We start from the raw sequence: 22,294 nt of genomic DNA, 5'->3' as shown, positions 1-22,294 counted from the left end.
AAGATGGCGCTACTGAGAATAAGGTCTATTCTGTCGTGTCAGTGGACACAAACTTGAAGTGCTTTTCTAAACTGTCACCAAATCAAGTTCTTGAAGGAGCGAACAGCATTCAGGTCAACATAACACGAGTATTTCGTGTTATATTTGAAGTCCAAATTGCATTTATAGCAGATTTCCATAGCATTTGTTTCATCTTTATCAAAGTATCCTAAGGAATGTTCGGATCGTTATCAGTGTTGATAAAATGCTTTGCGCATGTGCAATACAGACATGGAGAACGCGTAAGATTGTTGTTGATACGTTGCATTGTTGAGCAAAGCGCCACAGAAAACAAAGACCAATTCTGTGATGCATTCTGTGTGTGCGTCTTTTAAATTTAGTCTAATTTGAGTTATTTCAGCTAGAGCCTTTTCAGTGCAGAGCCACCGAGCTTTACACCCGCAGCATTTTCTACAGACACATTTTATAAATCACGTGGTGAGCAACTAGTCGACTTCAGGCTGACGGTATCGACTGTTATTTGTAGTCGACTGTTGCAATCCTATCCCCCCCCAAAATTAAAGCGTTTGGTGCTAGTAGTGCAAAAATTACACACTTCAACTTCAATCTAAATTAAAGGTTGATATTTGTGGCACCCAAGAGACAATGTCTCAACACAAGTAAAAAAAAATAAAAAAAAAAAATATGTAGTATTATGATTGTGTCAGCATTATCATATCATTATCATAAGCACATGATCAACAATCGTGTTGTACATTGTTGACGCAGAAAGAAGAATGAGAGAAAAGAGCTCAAGGTTTCAAGTCCATTACTTTCCAACAAATCTCAAGAAAGCGTAGTAAGAAATGTCACAAGATATTCAGGCTGGCATTCTTTCTTACATTGATACTGTGTGAGGATTGATGGTAATGTGAGGCAGGTCCTTTAGAGCAAAGCATAAACGTGACTCTTGGGACCACTGCAGATAAACATTCTTATAAACTTAAAAGAACTGAAGAACATATTCGCTTCTATATCAAACTGAGTGATCACAAAAAGTGGCACTTGGATTATTTTAACTTTAATATTTTGGAGTAACCGAGTCTCTGACACAGATAAATACAAAAATAGATTTAACATAAAATTTAAATTAAATAATGCGTAACGCTGAGTGAGACTGATTTATGATCAGAAGAACTGAATGAAACTTGCATTACCCTCAGTTAGAAGACAAAGACGTCTGGTAAAGACGCTCTACAGTATGCCACAAATCAACTTTCAAAATGTTATTGACCATGTTCAAAAGTTTTGCAGTGAATCTCATGAAAACATGTCTGGGTCACATTTCGCCTCAAAACCTAAAGAAAAACTGTTACATTTGTGTACAGAAAATGTAGCCTATTTGTGAGATCATTTAAGATTTTCTGCATTGTGACATTATTTTTAATAACCATTAAGCCTCCCTAAATTCTCATTACATAATGTGTCTACATTTTATATATAATTTTGTTTTATATTATTTGTTTTATTACTTAAATTAGTACAAATCAAAGGCAGAACAACAAATACCCCCATGAAAAATGAATACTTTTCCATTTAAATGTCACAGTAGAATAATATTTTTTGCACTACTGTAAAGAGAATCTGAAGGAAAAATTTACTTAATTGGCGTTAAAATAACGTCACAATAATTTTGGGGTGAAATATGACCCGGACATGTTCTTGAATGGTTTCCTGATATTCACCCAGTTAAGTTATGAGGATTTGGTGTAATCTTTCATCTCAGAAGACTTTTCAGGACTTCCTGAGAGAGTCCTGACCAAGGAGGTATACGCTGTCTTCAGTTTATGCTCCTCAGGAGGGTTTTCTGAGTCAAGGCAAGAAAGGCTATGATGAAGGCCTTAACGTTAGAGTCGGGGAGATGTCTGCTCACCCCTAAGGCCATAGGAACACTTGTATATATTCAGTTGAGCCCTGCAATGTTGCAGCTAAGACTAGAAGATCAATGTCTTCAGTACAGTGCATCTGGGAGAATCTCACTAAAACTGACAAGATATGGTGAAAAAAATAAGAAATTATATTTTGCATGAAGAAAATGAAGCCTTCTTTAAGACCACTGTGACATTAAGCCCATTTCAAACTCTAATGCAAAGAAAAAAAAATTTGTGAATTGTGAAGAAAAAGTACCAAACATTGTTTTCATTACAGTATAACACAATGCAAAAATTCATACAGGTCCCAAAAATAGCCTTCATTTTGTTGCAAAATATAATTTCTCATATTTTTCTGTTGATTTTGGACTGAAAAATGACCTGGACAATTTCTTCTTGAGATTCATCCATTTAAATCATTGTGAGGAAGTGTTAAGTAGCAATAAATGCCGATAAATGGCTAAGGAATGTAACAAGTCTTTCAGGCTTTGCATACAGTCACGTTGCACAGAACTGAGTGCATAAAAAGGACATTTTCATACACGTCATTGCATTTAAGACATTCTCAGAGTCATTGTGTCCACCGGGCTGGCACCCTGAAAGTTTGCTGATGGTGACAGGCTCTGCAGGTACTGCAAAGTCAATTTGTAGTATACTGCTTTGGCCCTCTTTCAGCACCTTCTCTGCCCTGCTCTGGTCTCAGTGGGCATGTATGTCGAGGCCTTGTGCTATGAGGGGTTCAGCAGGGTGGGCATGGGGTGGCGGGTGGAGCAGCATGGTAGTGTGGGGGCCAGGGTAAGGGTGCAGGGACGGCCCTGGGTGGGAATACCCTGGCTGAGCCAGAAGGGCTCCGGGGTAATCTGTGGGCAGAGACAGCATTCCCTGAAGACCTGACAACAGAGAACAAGAGAGAGAGTGAATGAGAGACAACAAATAGAGACAGTCCAGTCTTGCAAACGGAATGTTCGCACATCACCAAACTGTTGCTATGGATACGTTTTAAACAGCAGAAGTCAATTAGTCCAAAAAACTACTAGTGAGGTCAGATATACACATTCAGCCATTGTGTTGCATCTCTTACCATGAGCATTGCGTTTCTAGGACGGCAAGTTAAAAAAACCCAGTTAAAAATACTCTAACTTTAAAAAACACTTAAAGAAACGTTATGTAACTATGGTAGTCATTCAAGGTAACAAGTGACATTAAGTCTGTAATGTAACCATATGATAATTAACAATCAACTGAAATACTTGTAATCTCTCATGTAAAAAAAAAAAAAAAAGACTTGGTTCTGAAAGTTCAAATTCCATTAATTTTCTCCCTAGGCAAATTTATTTTTGATGACAACTTATTAAAATTCACTTAAATAATTAAATTGTGTTTAATAGCAGAATTCTTGGTGAAGAACTACACAAAAAAATAGGAAAATAGGTGTGCACATCCAAAACCCAGTTGTGCTCAAGTGCAGGACAAACAAATACAAATGTTTTTGTCTTTGATGTTTTTATATATAAAAAAAATGTATATAAAAAATCTAAAAATATATACATTTTGTACACATATGCCTATTGTTGTATAAGGGTAGGTGTGGATTTTAGACATGCGCCCTTACAGTTTTTACTAACTTATCACACATCTTAAAAGATACATGTATAGTTTGTAAAGTTTATAGTTTAGAATATGTGTCTAAAGTGATATGCCTTTACACATGTTTTGTGTGGATTGAAGATGTTAAGATAATTGTTCAAATGCATAGATTTTTTAAAATGTTTTTTACTTGTCACATGATCTCCTGTGGGCAGCTAATCAGTCGATATTGTCATCACCTGTGTCTATAAAAGCTGTGCTTCATTCAATGTGGGGATTGTGCCTGATGAAGACCTAACTGGTTGGAAAAGTTGCTTTATTGTAATAAAAGTTTTGAGCAGACGCCTACCTTCTTTTTTAAGCAACTACACAACCATAATTAGAGAATCTTGGTGAACAAACTGCACCAAAAGAGCTTTGCGTTGACCAACCGCTCGAGAATTGTGTCTCTGCCCACAAAATGGGCATTTTCCAATGAGTGGGCATTTTCACGATTTGCTTACTACATTGAAATCCCCTACTGGATATTCCCTATTGGATAGTTGAAAAACGCCCATCCCGCTTTAAAAAAGCCCACAGATTGAGAAACGACTATTACTGTTCCGTAGAGACCTATACTTCAACCGCTTCCATGATGCACAACGACTGACACACTCGAGTCTCCCTATGCTCTCAAACTTCTGATATATATGCATATATATGAATATTTGGCAATAAGCTTGAAATACTGTATATTGTGTCTATTCTTACAATCAACAACTTACATCAGTAGTTTTTTTCCATTTCCATTTTTTTTTCAAAACATTTTTCCATTGTTTTTAATTTGATGATGTCATTCAAAATGTTTTATGGGATTATAGTTAATATATAATTTATACTTCCTCATAGGAGTGTGTTTGGTTTATTAAGTAGTAGTGTATAGTAATGGTTCCCACCTGATGTCCTAAGACCTAAATGAGACTGAGCATCTAAGCCATAACCTCCAAGAGCCGCCCCTTCTGGACTGTACGGAGCACCCTGGCCTGAGAAAACATAAGCACACACGTTATTTACTATATAGAGCCCTGGATTTTCATATAATAAAAAATAAAAATGCAAAACAAGTCACAGATAAACAGACACACATATTTCACCTGAGTGATTTGTTTGGTCGATCATTGGCTGAACTATTCTGCGTCTGGCGTTTATAAACCTTAGTGAAGAAAGCAGGAGAAAGCATACAATGAGGGAAAACAGGGACAAATAATTTTTACCAAAAACCCTTAAGAAATAAAAAAATCTAAAAATGATTATTAATGACAATAAAATAAGAATATTTAAATGATACAGGGTTAGACTTAATAAACCGTGAACTTAATAAAGTGTGATTTTTTTTTTCACTATATATTTTAAGTTAAAGACAGTAAATTGACACAGTTTAAGAGTTCAGAATCCTTTAAATACATTTTTCCAAAAATGACTAATTATTGCTATAAACAACATAACTATTAAAATTTTACAACATAAATCCTTATTTTGAGAAAATATATTGATCTAATAATTAATTATTAACTCATGTTGCTGATATTTGATTAGGTAAATGTAGCCGTGTAGTGTATTGAAACTGGCAAATTTTTCTTATAGACTGAAGACTAACCAGTTGTTGACCTGCAGTATGGTGAGACCTGTGTCTTGGGAAAGCTGTTTTTTCTGTTCTTCAGAGGGGTATGGATGCTGAGAGAAGACAAATAAGGATTTAATGCAAAGGTATGCTAGTAATCTGATTCTATACTAAATGGTAACATTTTATACAATTACACAATTAACATGTTTACTACTTTCTGTAAATAATGTTATAAAAATGTTTTGTGAGGTAACCTAAAAAACAAGTTCATATTGAGCCCCTTAGAGGACCGGGATAGGCATTTTTCTGAAATAGTTTTTCTTTCCCACACAATAGCTTTGCATTCATTCACAATATGTTTTGCATTCCCTCAAACTATTGAGAGGGAACACAAAACTATTGCAAGGGAATGCAAAACGTATTTAGAGGGAACGCAAAACTATCGCTAGGGAAAGCAAATTAATATAGTGAGGGAATGCAAAACTATTGCAAGGGAATACAAAACTATCGCTAGAGAATGCAAAACTATCGCTAGGGAACGCAAAAGTAATATAGTGAGGGAATGCAAAACTTATTTAGAGGGAACGCAAAAGTAATATATTGAGAGAACACAAAATTAATTTCAAGGGAACGCAAACTATTGTGAGGGAACGCAAAAGGTATTGCGAGGAAAAGCAAAACTATTGAGAGGGAACGCAAAACTATGGCGAGGGAACGCAAAACGAATTACTAGGGAATGCAGACTATTGCTAGGGAACTCAAAACATATTTCCATGGAGTGCAAAACTATTGAGAGGAAATGCTAAACTATTCCAAGGGAACACAAAACTATTGTGATGGAACGCAAAACTTATTTAGAGGGAATACAAAAGTAATATATTGAGAGAACGCAAAATGAATTTAAAGGGAACGCAAACTATTGTGAGGGAACGCAAAACTATTGCAAGGAAATGCAAAACTATGGCGAGGGAACGCAAAACTTATTTCAAGTGAACGCAAAACTATTGTGAGGGAACGCAAAATTATTGAGAGGGAACGCAAAACTATGGCGAGGAAATGCAAAACTAATTACAAGGGAATGCAAACTATTGCTAGGGAACGCAAAATGTATATCCATGGAACGCAAAACTATTGAGAGGAAATGCAAAACTATTCCAAGGGAACATAAACTATTGTGATGGAACGCAAAACTTATTTCAACTGAATGCAAAACTATTGAGAGGGAACGCAAAATTAATTTCAAGGAAACGCAAAACTATTGTGAGGGAACTCAAAACATTGAGAGGAAATGCAAAACTATTCCAAGGGAACACAAACTATTGTGATGGAACGCAAAACTTACTGCAACGGAACACAAAACTACTGAGAGGGAACGCAAAACTATTGCGAGGAAATGCAAAACTACTGTGAGGGAACGCAAAACCTATTGCAAGGGAACACAAAACTATTGCGAGGGAAAGCAAAACTATTGTGAGGAAACGCAAAACTATTGAGAGGGAACACAAAACTATTGCGAGGCAATGCAAAACTACTGTGAGGGAACGCAAAACCTATTGCAAGGGAACACAAAACTATTGCGAGGGAAAGCAAAACTATTGTGAGGAAACACAAAACCATTGAGAGGGAACACAAAACTATTGTGAGGAAACACAAAACTATTGAGAGGGAACACAAAACTATTGCAAGGAAATGCAAAACTATGACGAGGGAACGCAAAGCTATTGTGAGGAAACACAAAACCATTGAGAGGGAACACAAAACTATTGTGAGGAAACGCAAAACTATTGAGAGGGAACACAAAACTATTGCAAGGAAATGCAAAACTATGACGAGGGAACACAAAGCTATTGTGAGGAAACACAAAACCATTGAGAGGGAACGCAAAACTATTGTGAGGAAATGCAAAACTATGGCGAGGGAACGCAAAACTATTGAGAGGGAACACAAAACTATTGCAAGGAAATGCAAAACTATGGCGAGGCAACGCAAAACTTATTTCAAGTGAACACAAAACTATTGCGAAGGAACGCAAAATGATTGAGAGGGAATGCAAAACTATGGCAAGAAAATGCAAAACTAATTACAAGGGAATGCAAACTATTGCTAGGGAATGAAAAATGTATATCCATGGAACTCAAAACTATTGAGAGTAAATGCAAAACTTATTTCAAGTGAATGCAAAACTATTGAGAGGGAACGCAAAATTATTGAGAGGGAACGCAAAACTATTGCGAGGAAAAGCTAAACTTATTTCCAGGGAACGTAAAACTATTGAGAGGGAATGCAAAACTATTCCCTCCCAATAAGTACAAAACTTATTGTGAGGGATGCAAATTATTGCTAGGGAACGCAAAGCATGTATACACAATACATTGTATTAATTCAGGAAAGGCTTCTTCCCCCAAGCCATCAGACTCCTCAATACTCAGAGACTGGACTGACACACACACACACACACACACACACACACACACGTGTCCTGAGTTGCACTTTAATTATTGTCACTTTATACCTGGCTGCTACCTCAATAACTGCTATGTCCATAGAACACTATCTCATAGTATGTTATGTTTACATTTGGCATTTTTAGAAACAGTCATCTTTTTGCACTACTGTATACTGGTCAGCGCTGACTGTCTCTCACTGTGTCTATTGTCCTGTTCATTTTTAGTAATTTTATTGTACTGTCCCGTACTTTTTGCACACGTTTGCACGTGCATTTTATATAGGTATGTCATTTAGTCTGTGTAGTCTCATGTGGTTCTGTGTTTGCCCTATGTTGTTTAATGTAGCAGCATGGTCCTGGAGGAACGTTGTCTCATTTCACTGTGTACTGTACTAACTGTATATAGTTTAACGACAATAAAAACCACTTGACTTGACTTGAAAAGGACAGGGGTATTGCCGTTGCATACAAACTATGATGGGGCGAAACACAAACTTCAACAGCAAAAAAAAAACTAGATAACACTCCCCAACACTTGTTATAGGTCACACTTTGCATGTCTCAGGTGGTCTGAGGATCTACTTTCTAGTTTAGTACACTAACTACTAGAGGATAGTCTCGAATCATTATGAAATATAGTTTCTACAGAACCACATGATACATCTATATATATATTATATGATAAGATTCTTTTTTCCCTCCAGTCTCCTCATTAACCGCACAGCTGTGGTCATCTTTATTTTTAGTGACTTCTGGATATTCTTTCATTTGTAATTACAGCAGTGTCATTAGTGTGTAATTACCATATGCTCATTACTGTATCTGCACAGGCTTTGCTCAGCTATGTAAATTAACAAGCCAAGAGTTCATAAATTCACATTGCACAGACTCTAACTTGAGATGGTCAATAAAGTCTTTAATTTTCTCTCAAAATATATTCCTTCCAAACTCTTTCCTTTCCTGTCTTTCTCCTGTTGTCCATTATCTTTCTTCAAACTCAGTTTCCTATAATTAATTCTTTCTGCTGCCCATTTTAAGTGCCAAAAGCCTACTGTTTCTCTCAACCTGAACACACTATCAAGTAAAATGTATCCCTTGGTCTTTCTCTCTCACCGATAGGTGCTGGAAGAGCCAAGCTCTCATAATGTTTGTTGCAACTTTGGGAAAAATCCCTCTTTTCTTGTTGTTTCGTCTATCTCTATCCATTTCGTCATCTTCTCCTGTGCTGGGAGATGCCACACTTCCGTCCAATCCATCACCTGGCACAGCAAAACACACAAGCATGATAAAATATCTTATCTTACTTCCACGTGAGGTTGAGATTCAATGGAAGTCACTCTGGATTTTTGTTATGAGTTCTATTCGGAATAACATACTACCAACTACCATCCTACTCATACATTTCTAGTAAGTGTGATTGATTTTTAACATCATCTTGACTCATTATTTGATCAAACTGCACATAAGATTTACTATGCAATACGCTAACATTCCGAACACAGCCATTGTGTTTTAAAAGTCATTACCTGCATCGCTGCAGTTCTCTGTGCTGTGTGACGTGAGACCGCAGGATGCACTGGGGGTGCCTGATGGGGTCGACACACAGTCATCCGGATCTCGCAACCAAGACGAATTCTAGATAAGAAGAGAGACCCACAGTCAGACACATGCACTCTATGAGTTAAAGACAATTCCTTTGGCACCCTGATGTGCATGTTAAATTTCAACCGACTCACTTGTTCTGACAGATTTGTGCAAGAACCAGTGAAATCCTCCATGTTCAATTTGGATCCGCCCTCTTTGTCGTCCAGCACTAAATCAGTGGGCATCTTGCCCTTCAGGCACGTGATGTAGCGGTGACAGAAATTATCACAGAGGTCATGAACCTATTACAGAAGAGAAGAGAGATGTCAGGCTCACTGAGGTACATAACTGCACCATGGTATCACCACAATGTAAAAACCTGTATAATGTAATAAATGAGACAAAAACCTTTTCTAGCTCTAATAGATGAAACCGTAGTACTTGAATGGCTTGGATCATCTGTATAAAGAGACAGTATGGTTACACATGGATACAACACATCGTTCATTCTGTAAACAATGACGAGACCCTTGAAAAATGACATGCAATTATTTATCCAACAGCGTATTTATGTCTCACCAGATTATCCAGTTCTGGATTTGATGAAAAGATGGGTTTCTCAGATCGAATCTAAACGCATGAACAGAAAAATCATTAAGTAAAGACTTAAGTAAAGCATTGAGTAATGGTCTGCAATCTGCCGGTACTTCTCTAATGTGAAAATGTGATTGCTTCGAGTTACTCACTTGTTTGGCGAAGACTGCGATGTCATCGTTGAATGATTCAGAGGAGCAGACATCGCTGTGATTGGTCATGCTGGTAAGGTGGGAAAGGTTTGACATGGAGGTGGAGTCTCGTGGTGAGCAGGTGGCAAGTTCACATTTCTCAAACACCAGAGCCAGGAGTGGAAACAGAGGATGACTGCATATAAACACACATGCACAGTAAGACAACAATGCAAGTACATGGATGCTGCCTTTAAATAACAGGTCGACTGATATATCGGTTTTGCATATTTCATTCAGTTTGGACTCTTTGTAGTCTCTGTGTCTATGTGCATCACAGTAAGACTAAGAAAACGCATTCAATAAATCGATTTTAAAAACGATCAACTGAGGGTTATTAGCTTTTTCCACCACCTTAGTTATCGGTAATGCCAAAATCTATTTCAAGTCATCAGATTTCATGATTGTAAATAGTGATAAACCGATATATTGGCCAGGCCGATATTTCGCTATTTTGCGATTATCGGCATCTTCTGACAACAGACAAACTGATTAACAGTTTTAAGTTGTTTCTCTTTAGAAACAAATCAGTACATCTGATTTGCTGTTGTTCAATTTTATTATGTTTATCTGCATTTATATCGGCCATCAGTCATCCTGCTCTCTATATATATCGGCATTGGCCATTGAAAAACCCATATCGATCAACCTCTTATCGTAATTACAAGATGAACGTACATAAACAGCATCACAATGTCATAATTGCCAGTGGGAAACCAGTGGGATTTTTGTGTTTTTTAGGGGGCATGTCAATTAAAGAATCGAGGCAGGGGCAAGTTGCAATTAGTAATAATAAAAAGAATAGTTACATTTACACATTTGGCAGACGCTTTTATCCAAAGTGACTTACAGAGCCCTTATTAAAGGGACAATCCCCCCCGGAGCAACCTGGAGTTAAGTGCCTTACTCAAGGACACAATGGTGGTGCCTGTGGGGCTTGAACCAGCATCCTTCTGATTATCAGATTACCAGTTATGTGCTTAGACCACTACACCACCACTTATGGTGCAAATTAATGGCTTATAAGTCATTTACAAAAGCATTATACATCATCGGTATGCAGTTATAATAACATGAACAAAAAGGGCAACATTTATGCAATACTTGCTAAATAGTGAGCATTTGAATGACATGTTATATAACTTATTAAATACACTTATTCAAACTTCTAATTATCGAAAACATAAAATCCCCTAATTCATGATTTATGCCACAATGCAGCAAAAATAGACTATTATTGTGAGATTAAAGGAGGAAGTATGTCATTTTGCTACAGATCGCTTTGTGTTTATTCATCACTGTAACGTCTCGACTCACTTGTGTTGTCACTTTCATTGTCACGTTGATGTCAAAAGAATGGTGCTACTCCGAGTGTTGTCCCAACTTAACCCTAAAGTCCTCAGCAACACTTTTCAGCTCTCTGTGCTCATTCACAGCATATACATAAATCCATACTGCACTTTAAGTCCACAGATTTCTAATGTTTGCATTTCATTAATAAATTCCTTATTTGTGTCTACTTTACATTAAGGTACATTTGCAAAGGTTGGTAATCTTGAATAAGTGTTATGAAGCATTAATATCATGTAAGGTCAAATAGTCACTATGTATTGAATGAAAGTAACCCATTTTCTTTATGTGGTTATTACAGCATATCAGTTTTTTATAATGCATTTGTAAATTAGCTATTTTTCATTAATAAACCCTTAACAAAGAGATCGTTTATGTAAAGTGTTACCCAATATTTCACTCATTTAGCCAGTTTAGGATGTGATTGTCTTGTGTGACAAAATTACATTTCACATCATTGTCTGTGGCAGCATGAGAATAGTAAAATACATCGATGAAGCATCAAATATCCCTGCCGGTCACTTGCCTTGGTTTTTACCCAATGTGTCTATTTTATTCAGATCAAAATCAATTACATATAAGCCAGAACTCCTCAGGAGAATCTCAATGCAGCGTATATTGCACACACGCATACACCTACAGTTCATTTACATGTTTTGTGGCATTAACAGATGGTTATTGTGACTGGAATCTCACCCGTAGATCAGATCCCTGTGGTGTTTGAGCGAGTCAGGCACAGTGTGGCCATAGTGTGGCGGAGGAAGTGACCTCATGACATCCCCGTAACCTCCCACAGGCATGATGTCAGAGCCTGGGTACTGCACCAACTGCTCATACTGAAATACAGAAAGAAAGAGAGAGGATCTTGAGCTCTAAAAGTCAACATGAAATCAAAAATTACCCAATTTACTTTCTTTATCTGCACGCTTCTGCTTTTATCACACACAATTAATCAGTACATATTATATTTAAAAAAAAATGTCTTTGTAATCTTTAATTAAAATGTAATAACTTGCTCTATCCATTTCAGCTGACATCACCAAGCCATTATTTTTCATCCCCTCCACCCAACTGTCATATAAAGATCACTTTCCACGATCCAATCAATTGCCGATGGATAAAATCATGTCCCGCCCTACTTTATGTTTTCAATATCCTAATATTTCATCTAACCCTTAAAATTAGTTTTGTTTCAAGTTGATTCAGTGATGTTAAAGGAATGTTCCGGGTTCAATACAAGTTAAACTCAATCGACAGCATTTGTGGCATAAAATTAATTTACACAAAAATTACTTTTGACTTGCCCCTCCTTTTCTTTAAAAAAGTACAAATCTGGTTTACAGTGAGGCACTTACAATGGACGTGAATGGGGCCAATCTGTAAACATTAAAATATACTCTGTTTCAAAAGTATAGAGACATGATGTAAACAATATGTGTGTTAACATGTTTTTAATGCGATAAAATCACTTACTAACCACATCTGTGTTAAGTTATATCCAATTTTACAACTTAAAACCATGATGATGTAATGTCCACAAACCCTTAAAAAAGTAAACTACAATTTGAACAACTTTACAGCTCAAATAATGCATAATTTTGCCCCCATTCACTTTAAAGTGTTTCACTGTAACCTCGTTTTTTTCTTTTCTTTTTTTTTTTTTTTTTTTAAGAAAAGGAGGGACGAGCCTTTAATACATTTTTGTGGTGAACAATATTATGCCACAAATGCTGTAGATTGAGCTTAACATGTATTGAACCTGGAATATTCCTTTAAAATTAGTTTTGTTGATGTAACCTAATGTATTCAATTTAATTAATGTTTTTTTTTTATTTAATTTAGATGTTATCACTTGAAGCTAATTTTTTAGGTTAGCATTTTATTATATTTTTCTGTGTACTGTGTGGTCCTTAAAATAAAACACATTGAAAATATGTGATTCAAAATATAAATTAAACTTGTAAATACAAAATAGTTTTAGGATTTGTAAAGATTAAGGACAAAGAAATGTTATGTCATAAATAAGAAATGTTTAGGATTCTGCACTATTTCTAGCTCACAAATCAAATATAAGTAAACTTTTATATAAGTAAATAAAAATAAAAAAATATTAAACCGACCATGTTAACTCCTTTGGGGGTGGGGGGGGTGGGGGGTATTATTACAAGTGTATATGGGATTGACAGCATGTTGCATATTTGAACTAACATGTTAAGTACGAGAGAGAGAGAGAGAGAGAGATAGAGAGAGAGAGGGGGGCAGAAAAGATGTTTGAATTTGCTGCTAATTGTCTCTCCTCCTCAATAAACTTCGGTTGCGGGGATCCTTTGATGTGCAATTTTTCAGAGTGCCAACAACATTTACCCAGGGACATAAACTCCAAAGAACAAATGTTCTATCTCCAGCGTCGGATTTATAACTTACAGCCCCAGCACACAAATACATAATGTAATCCCGCCTTCATTTATCCAAATTAGATGGTCTCACAGTCAACGTTCTGATTAATCACACGCCGATCTTGAAATGCTCACTTTGCTGTAGTCAGAGATATAATCAGCAATACGACTTAGTCATAAAAGAGAAAGAAAAACCCAATAGGTCAATATTGTGTATACTTTCAGAGAAACGTCTTTTTTATGTCCATAAACTTTCTTTGAGCTATTTCCAATAATTGCTGACCTATTATTGTGATGGAAGTGCTGTGGAATTCTTAATAAACAATTTCTATGAGCCACCTCTGCACAGTACATTTCTAATAAGAGAGAAAAAGAGGCCGCATGTACGTATCAGCAAATAATCAGGCTTTTCTGTAGCTTTCACTTTTTTTTTTTAGCTTTCTCTATATGACAAAATGTGGCTTTTTCGGGGCATAAGCTCAACACCAGATTTATTTTCATATGGCTTCATTTTGAGGTTACAAAATGAAAAAGTATCTCAAGTTTGATGTGCTAGTACTCCTTAAAATAGGTTAAATGAAAGTAGTGTTATGAAAAACATATCATTTGTCAAATAAACTATTACAAAATTATAAAATGAATTACTCATAAGAGGCTTGGGCAAAACATATGGGCAAAGATGTCATTTAAAGTCTAATAAAGTCACAGTAATTATCATTACGGCAGTAAATGGGATCCACATTTTGAACAAACATGCAAAGCACTGATGTCCCTGAATTTGATGTACTGTTTGTTAATGTAGTGCTGGTAATCAGTACTTGAATAGTTGATAACAAACATTAGATAAATCTTTACAGATCAGAGTGGTTCATGAGCTTTCTATAATAAATCTGTGACCATATATGAATCATAGTTTCATGATATTTCTGAATATAATGATTGAAAATATTATAAACGGAAGGTAATCCAACTATATAGGTACTGTTTACTGGCAAAACATCAGCAGCTTTATGCACATATATGCTGCACCACAGCATATGATATATAATGGTAACACTTTACAATTAGGTTCCATTTGTCACTAACAATGAACATTACTTTTACAGCACTTATTAATGTTGGGTAATGTTAATTTCAATAAACAATAGTGTATTTAGAAATGAAACTTAACCAATATTAATAATTGCTGTAATAATCGTAGTTCATTATAAGTACATGATACCGGTAACACTTTACAATAAGGTTCCATTTGTTTAGAATTAACAATGAACAATATATTTTTACAGCATGTATAAATCTTTGTTAATGTTATTTTACAAAAATACAATTGTTCATTGTTAGTTCATAGTTTGTAGTGCGTTATCTAATGTTGTCATATACAACTTTTGATTTAAAAAATGTATTATTTATATATGTTGAAATTAACATTCAATAAGATTAACAAAAGCTGTTAAAAATGTGTTCATTGTTAGTTAACTAATATGTTATCAAATGGAACCTCATTGTAAAGTGTTACCATGACACCTAATATATATACATATATATATATATATATATATATATATATATATATATATATATATATATATATATATATATATACTGATCAGCCATAACATTAAAACCACCTGTCTAATATTCTGTAGGTCCCCCTTGTGCCACCAAAACAGTTCTGACCCGTTGAGGTATGGACTCCACAAGACCTCTGAAGGTGTCCTGTGGTATCTGGCACCAAGATGTTAGCAGCAGATCCTATAAGTTCTGTTAGTTGTGAGGTGGAGCCTCCATGGATTGGACTTGTTTGTCCAGCACATCCCATAGATGCTAAATCAGATTGAGGTCTGGGGAATTTGGAGGCCATGTAAACACCTTGAACTCTTTGTTATGTTCCTCAAACCATTCCTGAACATTTTTTGCAGTGTGGCAGGGTGCATTATCCTGCTGAAAGAGGCCACTGCCATCAGGGAATACCATTGCCATGAAAGGGTGTACATCTGCAACAATCTTTAGGTAGATGGTATGTGTCAAAGTAACATCACATGAATGCCAGGACCAAAGGTTTCCCAGCAGAACATTGCCCAGAGCATCACACTGCCTCTGCTGGCCTGCCTTCTTCCCATAGTGCATCCTTCTGCCATCTCTTCCCCAGGTAAATGACACAAATGCCGTCATCGTGATCAAAAATTAAACGTTATTCATCAGACCATGCCACCTTCTTCCAGTGATCCATGATCCAATTCTTGCACTCACGTGCCGATTGTAGAAGCTTTTGACGGTGGACAGGGGTCATCACGGCCACTCTGACCGGTCTGCGGCTACGCAGCCCCATACGCAGCAATGTGTGTGTTGTGAAACCTTTCTATCATGGACAGCATTACGTTTTTCAGCTATTTGTAATGCAGAAGCTCTTCAGTGAGATCAGACCAGATGGCTAGCCTTCACTCCCCAAGGACATAAATGACCTTTGGGTGCCCATGATCCTGTCGCCGGTTCACCGGTTGTTCTTCCTTGAACCACTTTTGGTAGGTACTAAACTGCAAACCGTGAACACCCCACAAGACCTGCTGTTTTGGATATGATCTGATGACCCAGTCATCTAGCCGTCATAATTTGGCCCTTGTTGAAGTCGGTCAGATCCTTACACTTGCCCATTTGTCCTTCTTCCAACACATAAAATTCAAGAACTGACTGTTCACTTGCTGCCTAATATATCCCAGCCCTTGATAGGTGCCATTGTAATGAGATAATAAATGTTATTCACTTCACCTGTCAGTGGTTTTAATGTCGTGGCTGATCAGTGTTTTTATATATGTGTGTGTGTGTGTGTGTGTGTGTGTGTGTGTGTGTGTGTGTGTGTGTGTGTGTGTGTGTGTGTGTGTGTGTGTGTAATAATTAAAAACAATAAAAAAAAATACACAACACATTTTTAGCTATTTTGTGGGTTTTACCAACTTAGATTATTAATCAATATGGTCAGTTTTTCTTTTGGGGGAAAAAAAGGATCATAACAACCCAATAAAAGTGTGATTTTAACAGGGTTACATTGGCAACAAAAACAGCAATCAGTGTCAGTGTATTTCTTTGATCCTTTCACTCATAATGAGGACACATATTGCAGGGAGAGATATAAAAGATGATTTGAGACAGAACAGATTTTTGATAAAACTATCCTCTGTTTGAAGACACTTCATTTGCCTGCTCATTGTAGCACAAAAGTTGACCTACTTACTGACTTCATCAAGATTTTCAGGGCCTGTATGCTACTTTCCTACACCATAATGTTTGCCCTTGATTGCGTTTAAATATGTAATTGATTTTAATATTGATAAAAGACATTTTCCTTATAGGAGTGTGCATTCAGGGCATTATTTCTGTAAGCGCAGTTATAAATGCTTTGCAAAATACAGTATACGGAAAACCTTATTATTATTGTTTATGATAAAAATGTAGACATAGCCAGATAGAAATAAATGTTACCACTTTATAATCACTTGAATCGATACGTCATTAATATAAATGTTTAATTTTATAGCATATTCAAATATGAATGTAGCTATATGAAAATAGGCTACATGAATCAAATGTTAATGATATTTCAAACTGATGATCTATTAAGCGTTCTCTAATGTTAGCAATGACTTAGTAATGGAAGTTATTAAAAAGTATTGCAGAAAAAACGAGCAATTGCACAAAAAAAAAATTGAACTTTCCAGATTGTAGACTGCTACATAAGCTCCATATAGTTATGTTTGGTTATATTTATCCACGCTACAGCATCCTTTGCATTAAAATATCATGAAATTGACCTGGAAAAGAACGGAAGACAGGACCGACCTACCCTCTTCTCCATGCGATACGGAAGCCGAGTTCACACTCTCACTTACGGAAGACAACACACACCGCACCGGCTGATGAGACACTCTCCACAACTAAAACATAAAACAGCATTTTACAACCTCAGCGGTGAAATATGAGCATGTCCTGTAAGCATTTTCATGTATATTCTGGCCCAAAATAATGTAGTCTTCGAGGTTTTGGGACATCATAAATACAAGCATTCACATATGAGAGAAGTAGCCTACAATCAATTGCTTTTTACTTTAAAAGTAGCCCTCAAAATAACAGTATAACTCTGTGCTACTCTTCCAGAGTGCATTCCTGGCTGAGAAAAGCATAGCCAATACTACATTATTATATCCATGGAAATCTGGGTTATATGTGGGATACACTAGCATATGATGAGAATGTGTAAAGATACCCCACCTTAGTAAGAGTGTAGCAGCAGGAGCGTGGACCGGGCCGAGTATCCAATGTTAGCGGTGCGTCCGGGATGATGTCGCGTCCTATCCGCTGTCCATGAAGCGACGCGTCGGGCACAAATGCGTCTCTCCACAATCAGCGATGGAGCTTTAAACCAGAGAGAGAGAGAGACGGAGACTGGGAGTTGTTTAGGGGGTCAAAACACGACGGGGTCTCTCACTCCCCTCCTTTTTATCACACACACACTCTCGCGCATAAGAAACGCGAAGCCTTTCGTTTTAGGCTATCTGAGCGGCGCGAGAGCGCGCGAACGCGCGCGCGCACACACACACACAAACAGGCAGGCATTGCTCACACATTTCTTTTTCTTATCGCCGCTGTTAGCTGCAATAGCTATCACTGAGTATCACTGAATTATAGGACTAATGCCCAGTGATGTCTGGGTTGCAGACACATATGCATATTATCCTACTGAATCATATCAAAGTTGCATCATATACCACAAAACCACCAGATTAGCTACTGTACAGTATAGTGGCTCCAAAGATATTTGGACACTTAAACCACACTTAAAATGGATGGATGGCATTGCATTCGATTACAAATTAAGCCATGTGGCATCTGCACTTTGCTTTCTCAGAGCTTCTCTTTTCTGACATTTGCAACTACTCTTTCTGATTTGAATCGATGTATAAAGTCAGTTCCCCCCAATTTCACACAGATGTCCAAACTACAGGTAAAGTTCATCACATCACATGTATGGACATGTTCTATTATCTTTGACAACCACAAATTTAAAAATAGCCTACTTTTTTTTTTCTTTTTTTTTTTTACAGAATGCCTATGTCTATTGTTTTAGCATTTAAGCCTCCTATTGTCTTAAGAAGTTGCTTTTGTCCTTCGGTCATTTTTAACTTATATTGAAAACCATTCAAACTGCATACATTCTTCATTAGTGTACAAAGAAAAAGACCACCTTAACAAACATCGGTTTTGTTGTGTATGATGAAGGAGGAATTGCTGAATATTCATGGAGTAACGTTTTTCACGTATTAAATAAATTTAAAAAATTGGCAAAATTGTCAAATGATGTCTATTTTCAGTTATTTCAATAACTTTGGGCATTTTATGTTATCTCTGCTATATTATAACCATTTCTGATTTATTCCGCTTTAAGAAAATCAACAGTGTACAATTACAATTTGAGCACATGCCTCTTTCACAAATTAAGCTATATTGACTTTTCAAAATGGGCCGAATATGCACGTCCACTGCAACAAATCCATCCAGGCCTAACAAAATATACTTAGTTAGTATTCTAATAACATTATATAATAAATAATAGCCCTATTATCGTGCAAATGTTTTAATTGCAGGGCAAATTACAGCAATGTGTTTGTCTTATTTATGACTGTCTTTGAACCAGTTACAGGGTAGACTGGGGCTAGTTGTCACACTGGGAAGATGTCACAAGTGTTAAACTGTAGTCTAGCTGTTGGTTCAGAAATATTCCTCTAATGTCTCTAATTAGGATTTTTTTTGGTGAATTCTATCTTCAAAACTAAAATTCTAATGTCATCATATTTTTATATTAGCTCTTTATTAAGCATATACAATTTATTAAATGCAATAGCTGTTCTGTTGGTAATGTTCAAATGTACGTTTTGCCTTTTCATAAATTGTTTTGTATGTTATGATTGTTTACCTGTGTAAATAGCTGAAATAAAAAAATATATATAGCTATTAAATAGACTATCAAACAGATGGGAAAAAACAATGGGCTTTAAATATGTACCAAACAGCATAACAATCATTCAGAGGAACCTGCTTCCAAACGTGGTCTTGTGTTGTAAATGACCCTTAAATAACATAATAATTATTCCACACGTCCCCCGAACTGTTCTCCCGCTGGGCAAGCCCTCAACAGGCGGTCAAGACTTCAATCACCGCGATGCTCTCCAGCGCACTGCGGCCGAACTGACGCGCTCGGTGGGCGGCGGGCGGCATGACATAAGCGAGTCTTAGGATCAGGCGATCTGCGGCCTTTCAACACCATGGGAGGCTACTGACCAACAGTGATGATCATAGCTAAATAAATGCATTAATAGCGGAACAACAGAGAACGTAAAAGCGGTCAGTGGAGTAACGCCCTTTGAATGCGCTCTTTATTTCCACTTGTAATGTGTTGTCATGTCTTTCAAAGCATTTTTACAAGTTACAGTACGATCAGTTATAATGCCTCACATACAAAAGTAGGCTACTGTGGCGGTACCATGATACAGTGATGGTAACTAATGGTAAGACTTTGATATTTACCATGGAATGATAACCATATAGCCTGCCATTATTTTAAATAGGCCTACTTTAAAAAAATACCTCGAAATTACCACGATGCCCAAAAACATGGCATTACCATGGTACAAAAACCATACTAATATTAAAAATACATGGTAATACGTGTTTTTTGGTTGTTTATTTATTTGTTTTGTTAATGTCTGCTACTTCAAATTGTTATATATTGTAATGAAGCAACTCATTTTTAACTATTGATGCCGATATTGGCCAGAGCAAATAATTGGATTTGGCCATCAGGATGGGTGATACCACTAGGCCTATATATACCAGTTCTTATATTAAAGTGATTTTTATTTTATTTTATAATGTTTGCTCATCAACTCTTTTTGTATTAAAGTGTATTACATCATATTTTAAAAGCATTATGCAGTACCTGCCATTGGTCACCCTGCTCCCCTGATCTCTAGATATTGGCATCATTACTGGCAATTGGAAAGCACAAATCAATCTGCAACTGCTGTCAGTGTTTTGTAAAGTTATCAGTGTTTGTGGGAGTGAAAGTGAGGTGAAGCTCATTAGTGTTGTGGTGTGAAGCAGGTTAGTGTGATGGGGTGTGTTTTATTTGTTTTAAGTGACTATTTGTCACTTCCTCACAAAATGTGAATGTTTATTCTGGAGCATTTGTCAATTTATCTCTGTGTGTGCGTGTGTGCGTGCGTGCGTGCGTGCGTGTGTGTGTGTGATTTGAGAGAGAGTCATTGTCAAAGTGCCAGAATGGGTGGTGCTAGTCAAGGCAACAGGGGACAAAAAGACTCCATGAAGTGACAGCCGTAATTCAGACACACAAATAAAACTCACATCATATACACAGCTTCTACAGATTTTATATAATTATAGTTTTATATAATCATAATTTCAGACAAGTATATTTGATAACCACATTAAATTCATATGTATTTAAAAATGTTTACTCTGTGTTAGTTAGGTTATAACAATAGCATTCTTTGTACTTGACATTTATTTACATAGTGTAGGGTAATTTTCTCTCATTAAAAATGTTAAACTCCTAAAGACATGAATTGTCTTTGCAATATTTGTAGGAAATCATGCCAACTCACATTAAAATGAAGACTCCAGTCATATCAGAAACCTTTAAAAGCTGTTTTATTCTACATGGAGAAGGTTCACTCATGGGGCGTGCCATGTTAGAATCACATGACCAGCTGAATATTAAATCTCAGTAATGACTGGTTATTGGACACCTTCACTGATTGATTAAATGGTTAGTTCACCCAGAAATGAAAACGCTCATGATTTACTTACCTTTAAGCCATCCCAGATGTGAATGAATTTCCTTCGACAGTAGAACATTTTTATAAGCAGATTTCAGCTCAGCTTGTTCATACAATGCATGTAAATGGGTACCATCAGGCTGCTGGCTGTTTGACGGTCCAAAAGGCATATTTTGGCTGCATTTAAGTAATCCACATGACTCCAGTCGATCAATTAATGTCTTCTGAAGCATTTCGATATGTTGGTGTAAGAAACAAATTGATAATCAACTTAAACCATTGTAATTTCTTGATCAAGTACCTTGAAGTAACATGTAAATACAATAGTATAAATGAAGTAATCATTCAAAGTACTAATATTTCTATGTAATGCCATGGGATTACAATGTTTTTGGGCAAGTAGAATGGTAATTCTATGCTAATCTAAGTATATGCTAACTATATGCTTAGTACCGTCATGGTACTGTATATGACTATGGTAATCATACAGCGCCGCAATACTTCTTTTATAAGGGAAAACTCATTAGACATAAGAGGCTGTACAGGCAAGCATTTAGGCATGGTATTTGAATAGTGAAAAGTTGTTTGCTGGTGTACATGTGCAGAAAATTTGCTCTTGTTGGCCACCCAGGCTAGTCGACGCTGCTGACATGACCGTTACCTCTAAAGGCCACCATAACCCAAGCATGCAACAGTGCAGTATGGGGCATCAAAGAGAAGCAAGTCCACCTATAGCAGAGGGGCTGCAGAGAGAGAGTGAGAGTGCTTGAAGGGGTAAAAGAGAGA

The 22,294-nt window shown here is 36.5% G+C and overlaps 1 protein-coding gene across 1 annotated transcript; it reads right to left on the bottom strand.

Moving 5' to 3' along the window:
• Positions 1-1,053: 1,053 nt before the first annotated feature.
• Positions 1,054-18,148, bottom strand: meis3 (myeloid ecotropic viral integration site 3). The gene is made up of 13 exons (XM_052110196.1): positions 17,925-18,148; positions 17,500-17,590; positions 11,962-12,101; positions 9,877-10,051; positions 9,710-9,760; positions 9,539-9,589; positions 9,283-9,432; positions 9,073-9,181; positions 8,660-8,805; positions 5,134-5,210; positions 4,631-4,689; positions 4,433-4,519; positions 1,054-2,800 (listed from the first exon to the last, which is right to left on the bottom strand). Exons 2-13 carry the CDS (start codon positions 17,509-17,511, stop codon positions 2,610-2,612), a joined length of 1,248 nt encoding a protein of 415 aa, XP_051966156.1. The 5' UTR covers positions 17,512-17,590; positions 17,925-18,148; the 3' UTR covers positions 1,054-2,609.
• Positions 18,149-22,294: the final 4,146 nt, after the last annotated feature.

This window comes from Xyrauchen texanus, chromosome 38, assembly GCF_025860055.1.
Source record: "Xyrauchen texanus isolate HMW12.3.18 chromosome 38, RBS_HiC_50CHRs, whole genome shotgun sequence".
Classification (NCBI taxonomy): Eukaryota; Metazoa; Chordata; class Actinopteri; order Cypriniformes; family Catostomidae; genus Xyrauchen; species Xyrauchen texanus.
This window is presented reverse-complemented; position numbering and strand designations above follow the sequence as displayed.